Source organism: Uloborus diversus, chromosome 5, assembly GCF_026930045.1.
Source record: "Uloborus diversus isolate 005 chromosome 5, Udiv.v.3.1, whole genome shotgun sequence".
Taxonomy (NCBI): Eukaryota; Metazoa; Arthropoda; class Arachnida; order Araneae; family Uloboridae; genus Uloborus; species Uloborus diversus.
Genome location: NC_072735.1, coordinates 165,206,440 through 165,226,419, shown reverse-complemented (window position 1 = coordinate 165,226,419; position 19,980 = coordinate 165,206,440). Strand labels below are relative to the sequence as shown.

Sequence of the window (19,980 nt, the reverse complement as noted above, 5' to 3'; positions counted from 1 at the left end):
GACAGACAGACACGAAAAGATTTTAATAGTATGGATTCTCCTAAAATGAGTCTTACCAGTAAAACAGTTAAGTCACAGGATCGAGTTCAGCCTTGTCACAATAAAGCCTTTCCCTTGCACGTTAAACTCAACCAAATTATATTACAGTGAAACCTGTGTAAGTTGACCGCTTGCAGTGCACTACTTTAGTGGTCAACTTACAAAGGTTGGTTTATATGATAAGAGCTAATTCCGTGTCTGAAAAAAGCGGTCAACTTAGACAGGTGGTCAACTTACAAAGGTGGTGAACTTCACAGGTTTTATTGTATCAAATTATCATGACATGGCGCGAGTTTCATTGTTGAAACACGTGGATTACTTGATCATCGGCTATTATTTATATGAGGATAGCTACAGTTTTTTTAACAGTTAGTTTTATTGTCACTCCGTTGATTCACAGGGCTTGACAGTAATATTGTGTTATCAAACATGGTAAAACGTATTTAGTGGTAAGTTATCACCAGCCAGGGCTAAGACCAGAATAACATGCAATATACCAGGCAGACCTGATTTTTGCAGTTTCGTTCTTATTAGAACTCCTCAACCAGGAATAGTGAATAACCGAGCTGGAGGCAGATGCCATCTCATTGAAGCTGAGAGTGCCAACAAACTGGCAACAGATAAAGTAAATTTAACTCACCAGTGAGTGTCCACAGCTGCAGTTTGACTCCCAAGCTTTGCCTTCAATTCATGAGTCAAACCTGCACCATGCTGCGGACACTCACTGGTGAGATAAATTTACTTTATCTACCAGTTTGTCGGCAATTTCAGCTTCAATGAGATAGCATCTGCCTCCAGCACGGTTATTCGCTATTACGGGCTGAGGAGTTCTAATAAGAATGAAAGTGCAGTCTCAGGATATAATAACTGAACTGTCTGGTATATTGCATGTGGTAAAACATAGTTTATTTAAATTAGCCTATTGTGCATTATTATCATATGTGCTTTTTATAAAATTTATCATGAGTGCATCCATCTTTTTTTTTTCAATCTGCTTCGTTTTGTAACACAAATTGTTATTATTAAATGCGTGCTATGATGAGGAAAAGGTTAGGAATCAGTTGTAAAGAAATAATTTGAGAAATAAACTCATTTACTTAGAATTGCCCCCCACCCCCATTTTTCCTTTTTCGAAGTTAATGAAATATTTTGTCTTCATAGATCTAGTGAAGTCTCTAGTCATTATATATTGGCAATTTTCAAACTAAAGTAGTTGAATTTCAAAAGTTTTTTTTTTTTTTATGTTTTAAAGTCTGTTTCCAAAAAACTTTTAAGAGGAAAATTAATTGAAAAATAATCTCCTAGACACTATTTATCTGTAGTATACAAAATGCCCGGAGAAGATATTTTTTAAAAGTTAACTAGCTGGAAAATACTATTTAGTTTTGTGATTATGTTACAGACTTGCAATGTTTTAATCTTTGAATTAAACCATACAAGTTTAATCTCAACTTTTTTTGGGGGGAAAACAAGTAATTTCTCAATGAAAAAGACCAAAAACTTAATTAAAGAACCTATTGTAGGAATTGACAAGGTAGCATATAAGTGAATAAATAAAATACAAAGAGCATTAACAAAAACTATAGTACCTCTGGACAATCAGTATAATCAAATAGACGAAACACTACTGATGGGAAAGGATAGGAGCAGCCATCTTGGTGCGGAGGAGGGATCATCATTGGTATGCTATGCTGAAGTGCTTCACATAGTACACCATCAAAAGCTAAGTAAGGACGCAGGATATGATGCTCCACCCACTTGTCTGCTCTCAGTTTATTTATCTGAGCCCACAAGCAATCTAAATACTAGGAGAAATAAAACAGGTCAAAAATTAATATAGTTTTATTATGTTTAAGAGAACATAATCTTACTAGCACAAGATTTTTGTAAGAATCTGGGTTTGAAACAAAATTCCGAACTTCATTAGTTTTACATCAAGAATGGTAAAAAGTGAGTTATCTTATGTGCAAATAACATGGAGTAAATCAATCTGTTTGAAATGATTACATTTTATCTTGAATATAAATTAAAAAATAGTTTGGCCAAAAAGCTTTAAAATCTTTATTACATTTATACAGTAAAAAACTACTTCATTTAAGGGTAATTACTGATTTCCCTTTTCAAAGTTCCCTGAATTTGCAGAAAAGTAATCAAGTTTTAGCTACAGTGCAAATACATTTTAGAGACAAATTTCACGCTTTATGCTTTTATAGAAAACATACAATTAAAAAAAGAAAACCAGTCCAGTAAAAGGATTTTTCAATGATATTTGAAAGGGCCTCCTTAGCTATGGTAGAAGCTTTGCATCATATGCCGGAGGTTGCAGGTTTAATTCCCACCGGTGCCCTGGGTGTTATTTTCTCTCTATGTGCTGTAAATCTTTCTTGTGTTGTTTTATCTGTTAATAAAGAAGTCCAACCATTTAAGGCAATGGCACCAATCTTTCTATAGTAGTTTATTATTGACACGCCAACAACAACAATGATATTTGAAGGGTTTAAAAATAAACAAGACAAATATTCTTTTCAATCCAAACCAGGAGAGCTAGTTACCTTTAAATTGTCTTTTAATTGGATAACAGTAAGGAAGGTAAGCATACAGAAGTTTTTAAAATGGAATATTTCATGTTTAACTACATTTTTTGTTAAGTAGACCTCATGTTTACTGGTCCGAAGAATAGCAACCATTTTTTATAATTCCCAATGTAACACATAACAACATTAACTAAAATATTTTTTAATGTTAAATGTTGTGTGTACAGAATACTTGTACAGAATACTTTATTTATAATCTTGATTTTTTTTTTCCTTTCGCGGATTCAAGAACTATGTAGACTCTGAACAATTACATTTAACACATGTTATGATAGGAGTTTGCATTACAGTAGATTTGCATTTACTTACCTCCTCTTGAAGATGAGGAACATTACTTTGCCAAACTTTTAATGAAGGTAGATGGACTTTGTGGCGTTTGCTAAAATGAAAAGAATACAATTCACTTCAAATTAATACACACAAGGAGCAGGACAGTTTTCAATAAACATTTCTGCATATTTTAAAACATAATGTCCTGCATTCACATTAAGGTTCACTAATATAACTTATACATTAAATTAGAATGCAATTCATTCAACTGTGTCCAAATTTCCAAGAAAAGAAGTTAAGAGAGCAGTTTTAATTATCTTGTTTTACTTTTGAAGTAAATTGCATACACATATTTAAGAGTTACATGGAGCCCTTTTTTCATACATGTCAACAATGAAGCTTTGCTGTTACTGAAGCTTAATTGCCATATTTTTACACATTTGTGCATAAATATCTCTAATTTTCTTGCTTTGACTGATGCCGCTTTCATATTAAAGCCGTCAGTTGTAGTCTTAACAAGTTTCAGTAGTTTTTGGTGCTTATCAGAAGTTCTTAGTACACAGATAAAACAATTATTCAATATTCAGATATATAAGAGCTGAAGAAAAACTAATTGAATCAATTTTTGTTTTACAACACTGCTTCTAACCCAAGTCTTTAAAACAGAAAACAAAATTTTAAGAAAATGAAGAGGGAAATATTAGCATCATTATACAGATACGTTGAATATCAATGCAATTTTAAATATCAAGACAAAAAATAAAGGTTAAAATAATAGATGTTCTGATATTCAAAGATTTATACTAAGAGCATCTATACCTAATGTAGTCATCAATCATGCGCAAAAGATGATCCAGTTCATTATCTTTCTTTTCATAAAGTTCACGTCCAACCTTTGGAGCACAAGAAAAATTAATTCCATAAAATCAAAACTGGACATCAATTCAAATCAACAAACATAAGTGAAGAATAAAGTCACATTTGAAATAGAATGACAATGTTCTTTCATTTGTAGTCATTGTCATCAAAGAAATTTTTATAAAAGATACACAGAATTAGTGGAAAATAACATCTTACTTGCCAATGTTTGTAGGGAAAAAAACTGGAGAGTTCACTATAGGTAAATAGATGACTCACTAGCAACATATTTCACTTCAAGACTTTTGTGCTATGCTTTTAATATTTTTCACATTAAATTCAAAATGAAATACATATTTTTCTGGGATATAAGCTAATTGGTAGCAGATATAAAAATATAAAACATTGCAAAATCATAAATATGGATACACAATATGTTGTGAGGGTATCAATGGAGGGTATCATTTCATTTGTTTGCTAGAACAAAATTCAATCTCAATACTTCTGGAAAAGAAATATTAACATTACAATCTCACGAAGTATTTACAATCTAGAGCTTTTTAATTCAGTTATTTACAAAATAGTAAGTTTATGAAAAACTTTCAACCTTCCAAAAAATGTATCAATGTTCCAAAAAAAAGAACTTCGAAAATCAAAATTTTGATAATGAAGGCATTTTGGAGCAGCTTCGGTACAAAATGGGTTTAAAAATACATTTTGGAGCAGCAAGTATTCAGCAGAGCACATCGGCAGAATTGGAGCAGTTTTGGGTTCTCTGCAGTTGGCAAGTAAATAACATTGTTGCATTTCTCGATTTGCATTTACCCTAGCATTTTTTACATATATGTGTCATTAATAAATATTTCTTCAAACTTACCCAGGGTAATGCAGACAGCACTGTAAAGACATAAAAATCTGCCCGAACCTGAAAATATGTTTCAATTGTTAAAAAACATTTTACAAATAATTTATTTACAATCTGTTACTAGAAACCAATTGGGTGCAAACTAACTGTTTGCACAAACATGTTTTTAGCCCTGTAAATGTTCCATTGTTGCCTTTGTTTAAATGAATGTATCCCAATTATTACTTAGTTATACACTACCTTAAATTAACACCAAATGAGAAAAATTGTTCTTACTCAAATTATGAGTACAATTTCACATTCTGATTTTCTAGCAATGTGAATCTTTGAAAACTTTCTCCCGAAAATTATCAAATGTAATTTCCTTTTGAAACATTAAAAGATTATTTTAATGCATTTTCAGAATCCAAGAAAATTAAATGCCGGCCTATAAGTCAAGCCAATACTTTATAGAAAAAATACGAAAAGCTTTGCCGCGATTTTTGAAGATAAAACATTTTGAAAAGAAGAAAAATGAAATGTAATGAACATGCTTATGATAGAAAATATGTGATTTTTGTACTTTTGGGCAAAACCATTTCAGATCTACGATCTGATTTTTGCAAAGGGTTAGGTTTAGTCATTACAATTTTTACTAATTTAATTACTGCTTTTATTTTGAATTAATATCAATATAATTTTGTGTTACAACCATAATACATTCATTTTTTTAAATACTAGAATGCTTGTGGATTTACTTCTTTAATGTTTGTGTAAAAAGGTTGGACTAAAATCTATAAAATGTTCACACCTTTAAGTGTTTTAGTTTTCCTATGAATCGTTCAGGGAAAATTTCCAAAAATCTGATCCCGCATGCAAGTCAATCCCTCAACTTTAAACCTTGATTTTAGTACTAAACTTCTGAACTTAAAAACAAGCATACATACAGTATTTGCCAAATAAAATCAATCATGGCAATGACTAACGATGCACTACAATTACTACTTAAGTTTTTAATAACAAATGCACCACAGCACAGACCTGAGGAATTCCAGTTTCACCACTAACATCAGCTAGTGCTTGAAGAAAATTAATCATTGATCCTGCAGATATCACATGACAGTTAACAAGGTCAGCAAGAAATCTCACCTAAATGTTTTCAATGAGCAAATAAAAATAAGTAAATAAACATTGTAAAACATGAATGGTTGGAATTTTTAATTTCAATTTCAGAATTTGCAACAATCAACAATATAATAGGTGGGGATTGGAAATTAGAGTAAATAATTAACCAAAAAACAAACAAAAAACAAAAAAAAAACATACAGACTCACAACCAACTTAACCGTTATTTTGCAGTAAGTTACCGCCCTAAAAGCCAGGGCTAAGGGCGGTAAGCTAGCTTTGCCTTTCATCTTTGAGTTGAAACACACCATTGCTGTGGTCACTCATCTGGTGTGCTAATTCTACATTAGCAACCAGTTTGTTTGGATCTCTTGGCTCCTTTAAGAGGTGTTCCTCCTCTAGCTCAGTTACTTCCTATTTCGGGCTAAAAAACACGAAACTGCAGTTCTCGCACGGAATAACTGAGATGGCGGTGTATTTTATGAACTTAACTGTTAGTTAAACATCCAACACTTTTGTTACTTGTTTGTTCAGTGACAATTGCCAGTTTAATGTCAATAGTGATTAACGAGTTTTCCTAAAAAGTTTCCTTCTATTAGTTTATTTTTTATTTATTTCCTTTTATTTATTTCCTTTTATTTATTTCTAAATTATTCTGCTCAATTTCCTAGTATTTTTAACTTGAAGTTTTACAACATGCAGATATTTAAAAATAAATAGGTAAAAATTAATTAATGATGGGGTGGTACAACTTATAAAAAATCTAGATCTAAAAGTTTGATACAAACTTACAGTTACACGTGCATCTTCAAAATATCTACCCTTTAAAGATTCTCTCAGGCTTTTTACCAGGAGCTCAACAAACTAGACAAAAAAGTGGAGAAAAGAGAGAAACTTTAGAATCAAGATTTAATGAATGCAAAAAATTGAAAATATCTAAGGAAATAAAGAAAAACAATTCACCTCGCCTCCAAAATTATAATTCCTCACATTCAGAAGACCTACTAACGTAGTATAAATAGATGTTTTTTCAGGCAGATTTGTTACACTAAATAATGAAAAATATAAATATTGGTCAAAAATTATGAACATGGCTAAGACATAATGCAACTAATGTGAGATGTTAGTGTATTAGCAGAAAATTTTCTTTTTATAAAGTCTTCCTTACAGAATTCTAGCTGGATACATTTTTAGTACGAAGCACCCAATTTTTGAATTTAATAAGAGAATTAGCAAAAGAGTTTACAGTCAACTTTTCCCTCATTTTCCTTCAGGTATTCAACCATAGTTTTGTAAAAGATTCCAATTTATTTTTGAATACATAAACACATTTTTCCCTCTCTCAAGATGGGCAGTGTGAGCAAATGGGACACCACCTCCTGCAAAAGGAATGCATAAAAAATTGCTTTGATTGAAAAATCTATGCCTAAATGATCAATTAAACCCACTCACAGTGTTTTTTTTCATTATATTTCAAAAAAAAATTAATGACTTGTGCCGGAACTGCTTAAAAAGCTAAGATCGTTAAGAACTTCTGTAGGCAGCATCAAAAGAATAAAATAGGGAAATATTTATTACAATGAATTTTACAAAAAGCTTACTGCCCACATTTTTTTAACACCATATTATATAGCAAAGATAAAACAAAATTGTGAAAAAAAATTTCATGTTTTGATAGAATTGACATTAGTTTTTACACAAAAACTTTAATCTTCCAATCAGTGTTAGATGTGTTTAGAAAAATGTAACTGGTCTAGTATGTATAAAAATTTACTGTTCTGCAAAAAAAAAAAAAAATGACTAGCCCAAAAATGACACAAAGTAAAGTATAGGCTTGAAAGATGATCCCGCATAAATTTGTAATCATTTTCTTACATTTTTTTTTTATTTTTATAAAATCTTCATTATTTAGCTAATTGGCTTTCATTAAAAATTCATATGAGAAAAATATATATCTAAATTTAATCAAACAAAATTACTGTAATTGTAAAACTAAAACTTCAAAAGTGTAAATAATAACAAAATTTCTGAATTAATGGGCATCAATCAACCAACCACTAGTTCCATGGACTGCTGAACTATTTCGTGGTGGCCCAAAGCAATTTTCACTGGTCTTAGACTTGGACCAGCGAACAATCAATGATTTCAAAAACGCAACATCTTAAAAACTGCACTCCTCAGTTAATAAAGGAAATCATATAAAAAATTGAAGCTTTTAAAAATAATAGCCCCCATCAAACAGAAAGAGGACCATGATATAAATTACTGACTTTACTTTTAAATTGATATGCTCATGCATAAACGTGTGTTACAAAAACAGAAATAATTTATCATGAATCAACCTCTATCATGGTAAAGTCAGGGGTCTGTCCAGGATTTTTCACAGGGTCCGTTTTTTTGTGAAAAATTAAATAATTTTGTGAAAAATGAATAAATTTTGTGAAAAATAATTAATTTCGCAAAAAAAAAAAGATTTTTTTTGTTAAAACGAAATTTTATAATTTAGAGATGGCACAAACTGCATCAATTAAACTTAAAGTTGAGTGTTTTCCTCTTCTATGTCGAGAATATCATTCTGGAGTGTGTTTATGATATTTGGCGGGGGGGGGGGGGGGGGGCATCGCTCTCTCAAGTATCAATATTTATCTACCATTCTACATTTTGTTAAATTATACTACAAATATTTCTGTCCAGTATTTAAAATAATTGTAACAAAAAAAAATAAAATTCAGAATAGGGTTCAGCATTTAACTTTGTGACCCAAGACACTCTTAAAAAGCACAGAATTTCGTTTAAAACGTAGAAATTCCGTGATTTTAACAAAAATAAAAAGTTATTTTAATTGTTTACCTCTTAACAAAGCGTAATAAACATCAAAAATTCGAAAAATCGGATTCCGATAGCGGATGCAAAGAGATTGCAATTCTCAAAGTGAAGGCATCAAAAGTATAAAAACGACTTGTAAAAGAAATATTTTTGATAAAATTATTTTAAAATTGCATTTTAGAGTCCTATGATAAACATTTCATTAACATCTGTGGACACAGTTGAAGCAAAAAAAAATAAATAAATAAATGAAATAAAATAAACCATCTATTCAGCATTTTAATTTTTGACTCATAACAGAAAATGGAATTTTGCTTTAAAAACTTGAAATGAGAGTTCTAACAGAAATAAAGAGACTTTTCATTTATTTGCATCCTAATAAAGCGAAGTCAGCTCGAAAAAAGAACAAAATATGACTCTCATATCAGATTTAAAGGATTGCATTTTTCAAAATGTAGACATCTAAAGAAAAAAAAAACGGTAATTAAAAGAGTTTATTTAAAGTTAATCATCCTTGTTAGCATCGAAAAATCAAAACCCATATAATTTTCTCCCAAAATAACAATTAAACATCGCACCGCACTGTAAAAACGCAAATATTGACAAGCTAGTAAAATGAGAATATTTTCTAATCAAGTCATTATAAAGGTTCAACGCCAGATGCTAAGTGATGATAATTTTGAAGTTGGTAACCCTATCTGAAGGAATCATATTTTTTCCGCACCCTTACTATCCTTTTTGCAGTTCTAAGTTCATTTCGCAGATATATATTATTATTGTTTATTAAATCATGAGTGGGGAGAAAAGTGCTTACCAATGCCTTTTCAGAAAAGTTTACAACAACACCGCTGCTAATTAGCTGTGATAAAACAAACAAACAACCATTATATTTATTTGGCAGTAGCAATTATTTATCGCTTGCAGGAGCATCGCAAGAGTGCCGATTTTTTTTCTTTCAAAATTAGCCGATTTTGTATAAGCTGATCCCTCTAATTTGACTTCAAAAAAGGTTTCAAAAATTATCGGTTTATACACAGAAATATGCATTGTTTTGCTTTCAGATTTGCTCTTTCAATTAACAATTTGTGAAAGATCCGATCTTGTTTATCAGAATTTTGTGAAGGGTCTGTTTTGTTTGATCGGGATTTTGTGAAAGGTCCGTTTTGTTTGATCGGGATTTTGTGAAAGGTCCGTTTTGGTTGATCGGATTTTTGTGAAGGGTCCGTTAGCGGACCCAAATATCCTCTGGCCAGACCCTGAAAGTGTTCAAATTTGGTAATTCTACAGTATGTCTTTATGTACAGCTAATGATTTCATTTAATATTGATATCAATAACAGTCACAATTGTATCCATTAAATTGCTTGTTAATGTAACTACAGTCGAACTCGGTGAATACCGTAAACCGGGGTTACTTTGATACAGGTTTTGCATATTTTGTATTGTAGCACCCTCATTTTTCAAGATATTTCAACAATTCTTGAACCAAACGATAGCTTAACATCTCAGCTTTAAATTGCCGTTTGAAATTCTTCGATATATTGAATAGGGAGGGAGGTCATTTTTTTTAAAATAATGTTACCCCATCATCCGGGGTTACTTTGTAACCATGTTTTCTCCATCTAAAATGACTGTTTTGGTGGTTTGTAATAAAGTCACCCCATCCAAAAGATAGCCTGAGTTTTTTACTGTTTCAATCAATTGGCGATGTCAGCGCTCTGAAAAGTTATTCTTGAAACCCTGAGACCACCAGGGGTCGCCAATTGTAAAATTAAGCCCGCCAGAACGGTTCAAAAATAAAAAACAGGTTTTTATAAAATTACCCCGTCAGTCTAAAGCAACCCCGGTTTACGGTACCAAATGTCATCAATCCACGAATTTGTTTGTAATAGCCGTCATTCGTAACAACTGTGAATGAAGGATACTGTTAAAAAAAAAAAGAAGAAATGCTTACCTCTACTCCAAAAAAATATCACAACTAAACACACATTGTAATTTTTAAATCACTAATTTCTTAAAAATGAATGCTTTTGGAAAATATTGAACAAAAGATAATAATCGACAATCAGCGAATAGGTTATAACCCACAATAACCTAACTCAATGAACAAAATGCTCATTTTAGCCATGATTTTGTATTAAATGTGATCATATTAAGACAGTTCAACTGTAAACGTGTTATATAAAAATCATAAGCAGAAAGCTAGCAAAAAAAATATACCATTCTGAAAGAATTCTCATAATTTTTGCTTTATAACTTGGTAAGTCTGCTTCTAAAACTCCAGCTAAACCTTCTAAGTTACTTTCTAATGATGACGTACTCTAAATTAGAGAAAATAAATTATTTTAAAAAAAGACAATGGAAAAACATTAATAAATGCTAAACTATGACACAATATTTTTTGATACCTTATCTCCAACACGAACAATGAGTGATTCGAGTCTATCTTCAATTTCTTTTGGTTCAGCACTAAGTCGCCTTCTTTTTCTACCATGATCATCTAAAACAGAACAGAAATATTTCAGTACATTAGAGTGCAAATATTAATCCATTAGAGCAAAAGTATCTGCACACCTATCACCTTTGTAAGAAACATTAATAGCAGATTTTGCACCAGTGAACAAGAAAAGATACAGTTGATTTTATATTGAAACTATTTTAAAACTACTCCAAAAACCATCAAGCAATTTTTTACCTGTCTTGGAAAATAAAAAAGCCTTTCTCCCTCCCCCCCCCCCCAAAAAAATTAAAATAAATTTACTGATGTTGAAGGAATAGTAAAAAAAGCATAAAATTTATAACTTTCTACCACTTAGAAACTGCAAACTGTACCTCACTAAAAATTACACCCCTTTGGTTTTATTTCTGTTTAACAGAGTGCACAACTGATGTGTGCACTCTGAGTGCACACATCAGTTGCACTCAGACAGAGAAGCACTCTGTTGATGCACTCTGTCTGAGTGCACAACAGAGTGCTTCAACTGACTGCAGCAGGTATGGAACTCATTTCAGTAATCCACTCCTCAGTAGATGCAATGTCACATACATCCACTAATAAATTATCATCAATTTCAAAAGTTTTTGTCACATTTTAGGACCAATAATTTTTCATTGATGAGTAGATTTTTAAACAAAGGTGCCAAGTTTGATGCTGGATCAATTATGCTTGAACTCATTTGTGATTAAGACCAGTGATTGTTCACTTAGGATAAATTTATATAATTAATACACACAATATAACAATCAGTTCTGTCATAAAAAATCTTTCTTTTTCTTTTTTTTTTTTTGTAGTGAAAACAATGCTGTCTGCAGTGTGTAGCATACAGCAATGTGTTTAATAAAAATGGGAAAAAACTATATTTGGATACATATATATTCGATTCAGAACGCCTAGATTTAAATTCTTATTTCTAACACTGATTTCCCTACATTCAAGAGTGTTTCGATAAATACCAAAAAATTTGAAGGTTCTTTTTTTACAATTGCTAATTTTTTTAAAAGGCCTGTTTTGGTACACACACGGGGGGAAAAAAAGCAACAGATAGTCAAAATAATCATTCATATGATTGAAAAGGAAAGCGTTGCAAAACTTTTCTTTCAACAACCCATCTAACTCTGCCTTGACCCTGTTAATTTCTAGAGACCTTTACCATACTTTAGGCAATTTTAGGGTGAAGAAGACAAAGCCGGCATTAAATTTATGCGAATGCAAACTACACATGTTATTAATATATAAATGTTAAATACTTACCATCGTCATCATCGTAATTTCGTCGGCGATTCATGACTTTATACAAAATAACTTTACAATAACAAATGTAGAACGCCGAACTTCAGTAAAATTGACACTCGCACTCAAATTACATTTACACGGTAACCAATATTAATGCCAAAAAATTTATAAATGCTGTACGAACTGGCTCAATCCTCGAAAATCAGCGGCTCCGCCAAAGGTCAATGTACAAGATGGAATTAGGTAAGTAATTTGGTTTATTATTTACTCAGTATGAAATTTTTAACCTTGAGAAGCAATTATTTACAGACTAAGGTTGTTTTCTAGCCATTTAAATACTGCTTCTTAAGTAAGGAAATTTGCTACAGGAGAGTATTTACTCTTTGACTGAAACCGTAACTACTTCAAAGTTGACATCTGTAAAGTTTGTAAACACTTTATTTGTAGCTAAAAAAAAGGTAAAATAATATTTTTCTGGAAAACACATTCCATGCAAATGAAAAGAACGACACGGAATTATTTATTCATATCCGTGACAACATTTGGGATTGCTACCTCACTTTGAAATACATCAAATTTAAGGTGACAAATGCTGCTTGTGATCAGTAATAAATTGAGTGCTAGTTTCACTTGAAATTTATACATTTTGCTGAAGTGATTTTTCGCGCGAGTGCAGTTTTTTAGCGCATGATGGAGGCAAAGAAGTTTGGACTTCTACTTCCTAAAAAGAGGGAAAACACTAAAATGAAAACATCTGTATTTGACAGTAGCAGCGATGAAGAAACAGTTGTTAAAAAGCGACCAAATATACCACAGTCTAAACCTAGCTCAAGTAAATGTATAAAATCTGAAACCATTGAGGATCCTTCTATATACGAATACGACAACATCTACGATGAAATGAAAGAGAAGCAAAAAGCTGAAATAGTACCAAAAGAGAAAAAGAGTTCTCGTTATATCGACACTCTTTTGAAAGCTGCAGATAAAAGAAAAAAACAGTATGAAAGGCGAGTTGAGAAAAAAGTTCAGCTTGAACGAGAAAAAGAAGGGGATAAATTCAAAGATAAAGAAGCATTTGTAACTTCAGCTTATAAAAAGAAAATGCAGGAAATGGAAGAGGAGGAAGAAAGAGAACGGCGTGAAAATATGATCAATGACATGATGGATGTCACCAAACAAAAAGATTTGAGTGGTTTCTACCGTCACTTTTTAAATCAAACTATCGGAGATGAAAAACTCCCTGGAAGTGATAAACGTCCCATTAAAAAAGAACCCTTAAGTGAAAATGAATTTGAACTAGATGGAAAATCTGATTCAGAAAACAGAAGCTCTCATCAAATGCAAAATAATGAATCAAAGAAACAAACTATTAAGGTTGAAGATGAAAATGATAATTTGGATAGAAATAAAAAACCCAGCAACACAACTGAACTAGATCGTAAGAAAAAACAGCAACGTAATCTTAGACAAAGACATGATAGTTCTTCGGATTCAAATTCAAGTGATGAAACAAATGAAAGACGACCCCCAAATAAATTTGATAGCCAAGATCATCATAAAAAATCTGCAGCAAAGAAGCCTAATCGTAATACTAAAGTGTCAGACAATTCTGAAAGTTCAAGTGATGAAATAAATAAAGAAAGACCTCCAAATAAACTTGATAGCCAAGTCCATCATAAAAAATCTGCAGTGAAGAAGCCTATTCGTAATAGTAAAGTATCAGACAGTTCTGAAAGTTCAAGTGATGAAACAAAAAGGGGAAGACCCCCAAATAAACTTGATAGCCATATCCATCATAAAAAATCTGTAGCAAAGAAGCCTATTCGTAATAGTAAAGCATCAGACAGTTCTGAAAGTTTGAGTGATGAAACAACTAACTTACAAGAGAGTAAAAGCATAGAAAATAACTCTTGTGAAAGGAAGCAGAACAAGGATCACAATTCTAATGATTCAGATCTTTCTGATAATTCATCCGAGAATGATGCAAGTGGCGATGAAATATGTAAAGATGTAAACTCTAATAAAAAAGATAATGCTGCCGTCAAAGAAAAGGAATCTACCTCTGAAGATAGAGAGGCTAAACAGAGAAATTTATTTAAGAAACGTACTGTTGGTTCTGTGTTTGCTGAAGCTCAAGCCAGATATTTTATGAGATTAGCTGCTCGAAATGGAACAGAATAATGCTTACTTAATGTTTTGATAAGATTAGTACGTTTGTTTGTGCAAGAGATTGAACAATATGTATATTGTATTCTTGGCAAAAATTAAGGTAAACAAACAGATTGCTATCTTTGTAGTTAATGTTTTACAGAAATAAAAAGTCGAAACCCCATTGTGCATTCATCAAATTTTTTCTTTCTTTTTTTAGGGGTGTAGGAGATACATATTTATGAATTTTTACATTTTTGAATGGGTAGCAGAGGAATTTTGACTTCTAGGTTTAAGGACGGGTACATGAAAGGAGCAATCGCCTCTCCCTTGAGGGAACCTGCACCGGCAATTTTTCTGAATTTAAGTCCTAAAATGCAAGCGTCGACCTTTGTTGATGATGTTAAGAAAAGGAATGGGGTTTGAATCTCTCCAGGAACTTTTCGGAATTCAAATTTCAAAAAGACAATTTTAGACGATTATTGGTGATGTTAGGAGAAGAAGTTTGGATGCCTACCCTCGGGTATTTTGCAAAATGTAAGTCATAAATACGCGATTTTAGACACTTCATATAATTTCAGGGGAAAGAACGGGTTCAGTGACTATCCTCCAATAATTTTTTAAAACCGAAGTTTCAAAAAAGCACAATGTTTGACGACCTTTGATGATGTTGGGGGGGTTGAAACATTCTGGACTAAATCTTTATATTCAAGTTGTTTTAGATGAAAATCATGTGGCAACTACCTACTGCAAGCATTTATAAATCAAATACGCAATAAAAGGTTAGTTCAAAAATTAACCGTCCCCTCCTTAAAAACTTTCCTGATCCGTCCTTGTCTTTTAATTTTGTATTTATCATATTTTAGTTGTTTATTTATTTTTTTTCTTATCTCTCTTCCTTTATTTTGATCCTTTTTTGGTCACTGGTTTTAGTTTTTTGTCTGAGAGGATTGTCCATGTTCAATAAAGATGTCTCATTTTTTTTTCAACATTTTTGTTTCCTCTTCCCGTTTTTGTCACATGAGATGCACTTTGTCATAGAGATCTAATAAAAAAATTGATGTTGTATTTCTTGATCTTTCCCTTAAAGCATGACATCTGTCATGAACAGTCCGTAATGTGCTCACTTTTTTTTCATTATTAGATTCTGGAAATTTTGTACAAAATTCATTAGGGCTATACTTCTGTGATCAGTGCAAAATTCTTATCTGTAGCCAAGTTCAAAATGAGAAATTGCCCTTAAAAGTTTTGCACATCCATGTTGTTGATTCACATGTGACTTTTTCAGATTTTTTTTTTTTTTTTTTTCAATAAATGTTTCCTAGTGACAAATAAACTTAAAGCATAAAATTTAGGTGAAATATCTAACAAAGAACCTCCTGGTCAGGGCCGGATTTGGAAGTGTGGAGGCTCCTAATCAGGGTTCGAAAAGATCATCATATTTTTGAAAATATCCGATACTTTGATTTATATATCCAAATAGTTTGATATATATGTATATATCCTATATTTTTTACCCGTGAAAGTTAGGATATTTTGTAAAAATTTTATTGTGGGGGCCCCTTTGTTGTGGAGGCCCCGGGGCCGTAGCCCCGAGTGCCCTCCTCTAAATCCGGCCCTGCTCCTGGTGACCAAAACTCAATTTTGATAAAAGTTGCAGGTACGACGTTTTTGCTTTGCACTTATGGAGATGCCTCACAATTTTTTTTTTTTTTTTTGTTTAACCCCCCCAAGTTATATTTTATTCTTTTTTCATTTTTTAGGCTTAATTTTTGCATCAATTCCTTGTTTAGAGGGCAAAAAAATCCTCCCTAAAAATTTTTTACACCATAAATAAATTACTTGATGTTTTAAATCTAAAGTAAAGTTTGTTCCAAGTCAATTAGATGGGCTTGAAATTAATTTTTAGAGAATCATCAAGGTCATTACAGAACTCATTAATTTTAAATCATTGTTACATAATTTCTAGAAAAGTTTTCTTTTATTGATGTAGCTTTTCTTACACTTGACTTTTCCTAAAAGAAATATTTTACACAATTAAATGAAAAAGACTTTCAATTGTGTTGACTTCACTGCTCGTTTATTGGCATCATTGAACAACAGAATAATAGATGAATTAACCCTTGTAGTTGGTTAAAAGTACCATATTTTATAAGACATAATTACTTTAGAACTTCAGATGGAACTGGTTGCAAGATTTTATCGAAGATTGTCAGTCAACGATTACAATTGTATTTTTATTTTAGCAGTAAAAATCTGCATTCTTGTCCAAAATTAAATAGAAAATGGTATATTTATGTTCATACAGTATATGTTAGCAGCAAACAACACATGCATTCGAGAAGGCAGTGTCAGAAATAAGAATTTAAATCTATGAGCTATTTTTGATAAATTGAATATTAATGAGTTTACTGAAAAAATAAGAAAGTAACATAAAGTTGAAATAATTTGACATGCATTTGAAAAAGAAAGTCAAAATTAAAGAAATGCTTCATTTTATTCTTTTACGTTCGTTGTGAATTGTCATGGCAGTATGTGTGTGTGTGTCTAAGGTGTGGGGGGGGGGATTTGATGCGATTCAAATTTTTAGGTATCAACTTTGGCACCTAGGATTGAAAATCTGGGTCTGAAAATTAAATTTTTTGTTTCAAAATACTTCTAATGACTGCTAACTTCTAACTCTTAGGTCTGATTGAAAGGCAAAAAAACACGGAACAGTTGATCGAGCTTCTATCACAAGCAATGCTAGAATAAATATTGTTACAAATTCTGTAAATAGTAATTATTTTTATGAGAAATTTGTCGTAATCTAGCTAAATTTGGCGTTTATTAAATTATCTTTCATTTAAAAATTGTAGTAACGTAACCTGTAAATAGTTTCTTGTAATGAATAAACAGCCCTCGTACATTCAGCTGAAGTATACGGTCCCCTCATTTCTGAATGATAAAATTGGAATGGAAAGAAATAAGATAACAATCTACGATTTTCTGTAATCTTGTGGAATATTTGAGAGGTCTCTTTCGATGTCTACGAATAACCGTGCGGCATTGATAAAGAGTCAGTCAGACTCGATTGAGAAGTTATACTGAGAGTGTATTAGCTCTGTTTATTGCGAGGCATTTCGCTGTGTTGTTTTACGTATTTGGATGTAAATACGTGTGTAACCGTTGAGTTTACGGTGTTGATTGATATTTGCTTAATTGCTGATGAATAATTTAGCAGTTGTTAACGATCTTTCCTGTACATAGTGTAAATAAATCTCCTGTGTTTTCTCAAGAACTGTGTCATCCTTTCAAGAAAGTTGGAAGTCGCACCGGATCCGTAACTATTCATATAATTATTTCCTTGTCAAAAGATAACAGGTAAATAAGAATTTATCTTTTCATTTCAAAGTTAAATTAAAAAGTATCCTTGTACCAGGGGTGCCCACTCCCCCTAAGAGCAAGGGTGCACCCCATCCTAAATATCGCGAAGACCCCCCCCCCCCAAAGAAAAGAAGAATACTCCTCAAAACACCCCTTCCCCCAGGTGGGCACCCCTGCCTTGCATAACAAATACACTAAAGCTATTCCACCAATATTAATGAGTTAATTGCATTAAAAATAGCATCCATCTTTTTACCTTAATATTTGGCAAAAGGAGAATGATTATTTTTTCTAATGGATAAAGGTATAATACAAAATATAAATTTAATGAAAAATCCTTGTTCTGAAAGCAAACACAATTAAGTTTATAACCCAAACTTCTGAGAGTAGTTTGCTTCTTGTTCTTCAGGCCCAAGCCACCGAAAGCCAACATGGTCCCCCTTGTCAATTTGGCCATTGGATTCCCTTCCCCAGGGTTGTCCGGGTTTTTCCACCCTAGAAAACACCTGCATCATTTTGTTGAAGTTGATTTATACTACAGTAAAAAATTACCCTATCTCTGTGTCAGTGGCTACATAGCACCTCAGGGGCATGGGGAGGGAAGGGCGCAAGAGGTATGAGGGTTATGTATTAACCAAATTTTTGGTTAAAAGAATTATCTGTGATGTTAAATGACAGTTTAAAATTTTAAAAATATATATCTATTTTATGCTTTTTGTCAAATGTTAATGCATTTTTAACATCTTAAATGTATTGACATTAAGTATAACTATTCAATTAAAATAAATAAAAATGATATAAATCATTCCAAAAAAACAAAATTAATGTAGCATATGGTTAATATGTCACTATTTGGTTTACATTTATCTGCAATTCTGCATTAATTGCTTTCCTGATATATGATTTAATAACTTATAATCACATGGTAACATATTATGCTACAAATAAAGAATCTTGCATCTACCCCTTTACATATACAATTACAAACCTAAAACTGAAAATGCAGAACACCTAATATGCTCCTTCACGATAATTTACCATTATTCAACTTGAACTACTATGATTCATTAAACAAGTTGATTTTTAAACAATATTTAATATTCATAATCATAAAACTTCTGAAGTTATACTCAAACTTTATGTACAAGCATTATTTTTACATATTATTAATTACATTTTAAAAATATTTGAAATTATGATACTTAAGCTGCATATAACTTAAAAACCATTAGTTAATTGACTTTACATACTAATGAACATTTAATTTTCCAAGTTTTTTCTTCATCATCATCATCACTGACTTGACAACCCATTGTGGGTCCTGGCCTTCTCCATGAGCTTCTTCCAGTTAGATCTATTGTTTTGCCGGATTTCTCCAATTTGAGGATTTGATAGTTTAAAAGTCTCCTTCCAAACAATCCAGCCATCTAATTTTTGGTCTTAATCTCATACGTTCGACAGCTGATCTTGCATTTAGGATCTTAAGTGACTAAGGGGGCAAGCAAATAACACGTCCTGCCTATCTCATTCTTCGCAATTTAATGTATTTTACTATGCCCATATCTCAATAGTAGACTTTCAATTTCACTGTTTCATACTTAAAAAAGTTATTAGTAGTACGCTAATGAAAAGTGTTAAAAGATTTTTAAAAAACTGAAAAGCAACAAAACTAAGCATCTAAGTGTTTTCTTTTACATTGACATAACTTTGAATGTGATAATTTTAATAACTAACAATTTCAATTAATTCTGTACTACAATACTATACTAATACTTTTCATTGTATTTTAAAATGTCTCTGTTTACCAATTCTCGAATATTTAAATTTGTTTACTATTTGGCTGCTGAATATTAAAGCATTCGGCTGAATTGAATATTTGATTAGTCTGTCAAATAGGCAGTATGCTGAATATGTGGTGCATCTCTAATATTTAATTGAAGAAATGACAATTCTTTAAATGTTGGTTTTCTTGATTTCTGTTATTTCAATTCAACTAAATCAAAAGTATTTCATACTTTTTTAAACAGTATTAAAATACCCTTATAAAGCTATTACACTTGCCATTAAGAAACACTTCAACAAAATATGTCTTAAAACCACATCACAAAATCCATAAGTATATAAAATATTTATTAATTTACAATATTTACACATTTACATGGAGAAAAAAAGTTTTTG

The 19,980-nt window shown here is 31.5% G+C and overlaps 2 protein-coding genes across 3 annotated transcripts in view; one reads left to right on the top strand and one right to left on the bottom strand.

The window, feature by feature from the left end:
- The window catches only part of LOC129221932 (nuclear cap-binding protein subunit 1-like), a 31,611-nt gene extending 19,185 nt beyond the window's left edge, over positions 1-12,426 (bottom strand). The window contains exons 1-10 of one of the 2 annotated variants that reach the window (XM_054856315.1): positions 12,307-12,426; positions 10,964-11,055; positions 10,776-10,876; positions 6,694-6,778; positions 6,523-6,594; positions 5,647-5,754; positions 4,639-4,686; positions 3,723-3,796; positions 2,943-3,012; positions 1,629-1,844 (exon numbers count right to left, since the gene is read on the bottom strand). In XM_054856315.1, coding sequence (XP_054712290.1) covers positions 1,629-1,844; positions 2,943-3,012; positions 3,723-3,796; positions 4,639-4,686; positions 5,647-5,754; positions 6,523-6,594; positions 6,694-6,778; positions 10,776-10,876; positions 10,964-11,055; positions 12,307-12,340 — 900 coding nt within the window. In that variant the 5' untranslated portion in view covers positions 12,341-12,426. The remainder of the gene's footprint in view (positions 1-1,628; positions 1,845-2,942; positions 3,013-3,722; positions 3,797-4,638; positions 4,687-5,646; positions 5,755-6,522; positions 6,595-6,693; positions 6,779-10,775; positions 10,877-10,963; positions 11,056-12,306) is intronic. The other variant, XM_054856316.1, reaches the window with a different exon arrangement.
- A 287-nt stretch (positions 12,427-12,713) lies between these two features.
- Positions 12,714-14,614, top strand: LOC129222335 (nuclear speckle splicing regulatory protein 1-like). The gene has a single exon (XM_054856830.1). It carries the CDS (start codon positions 12,976-12,978, stop codon positions 14,467-14,469), a length of 1,494 nt encoding a protein of 497 aa, XP_054712805.1. The 5' UTR covers positions 12,714-12,975; the 3' UTR covers positions 14,470-14,614.
- Positions 14,615-19,980: the final 5,366 nt, after the last annotated feature.

What these genes read in the sequence shown, in the direction of transcription:
- LOC129222335 (XM_054856830.1), top strand. Translation starts at nt 12,976, where the DNA reads ATGATGGAGGCAAAGAAGTTTGGACTTCTACTTCCTAAAAAGAGGGAA.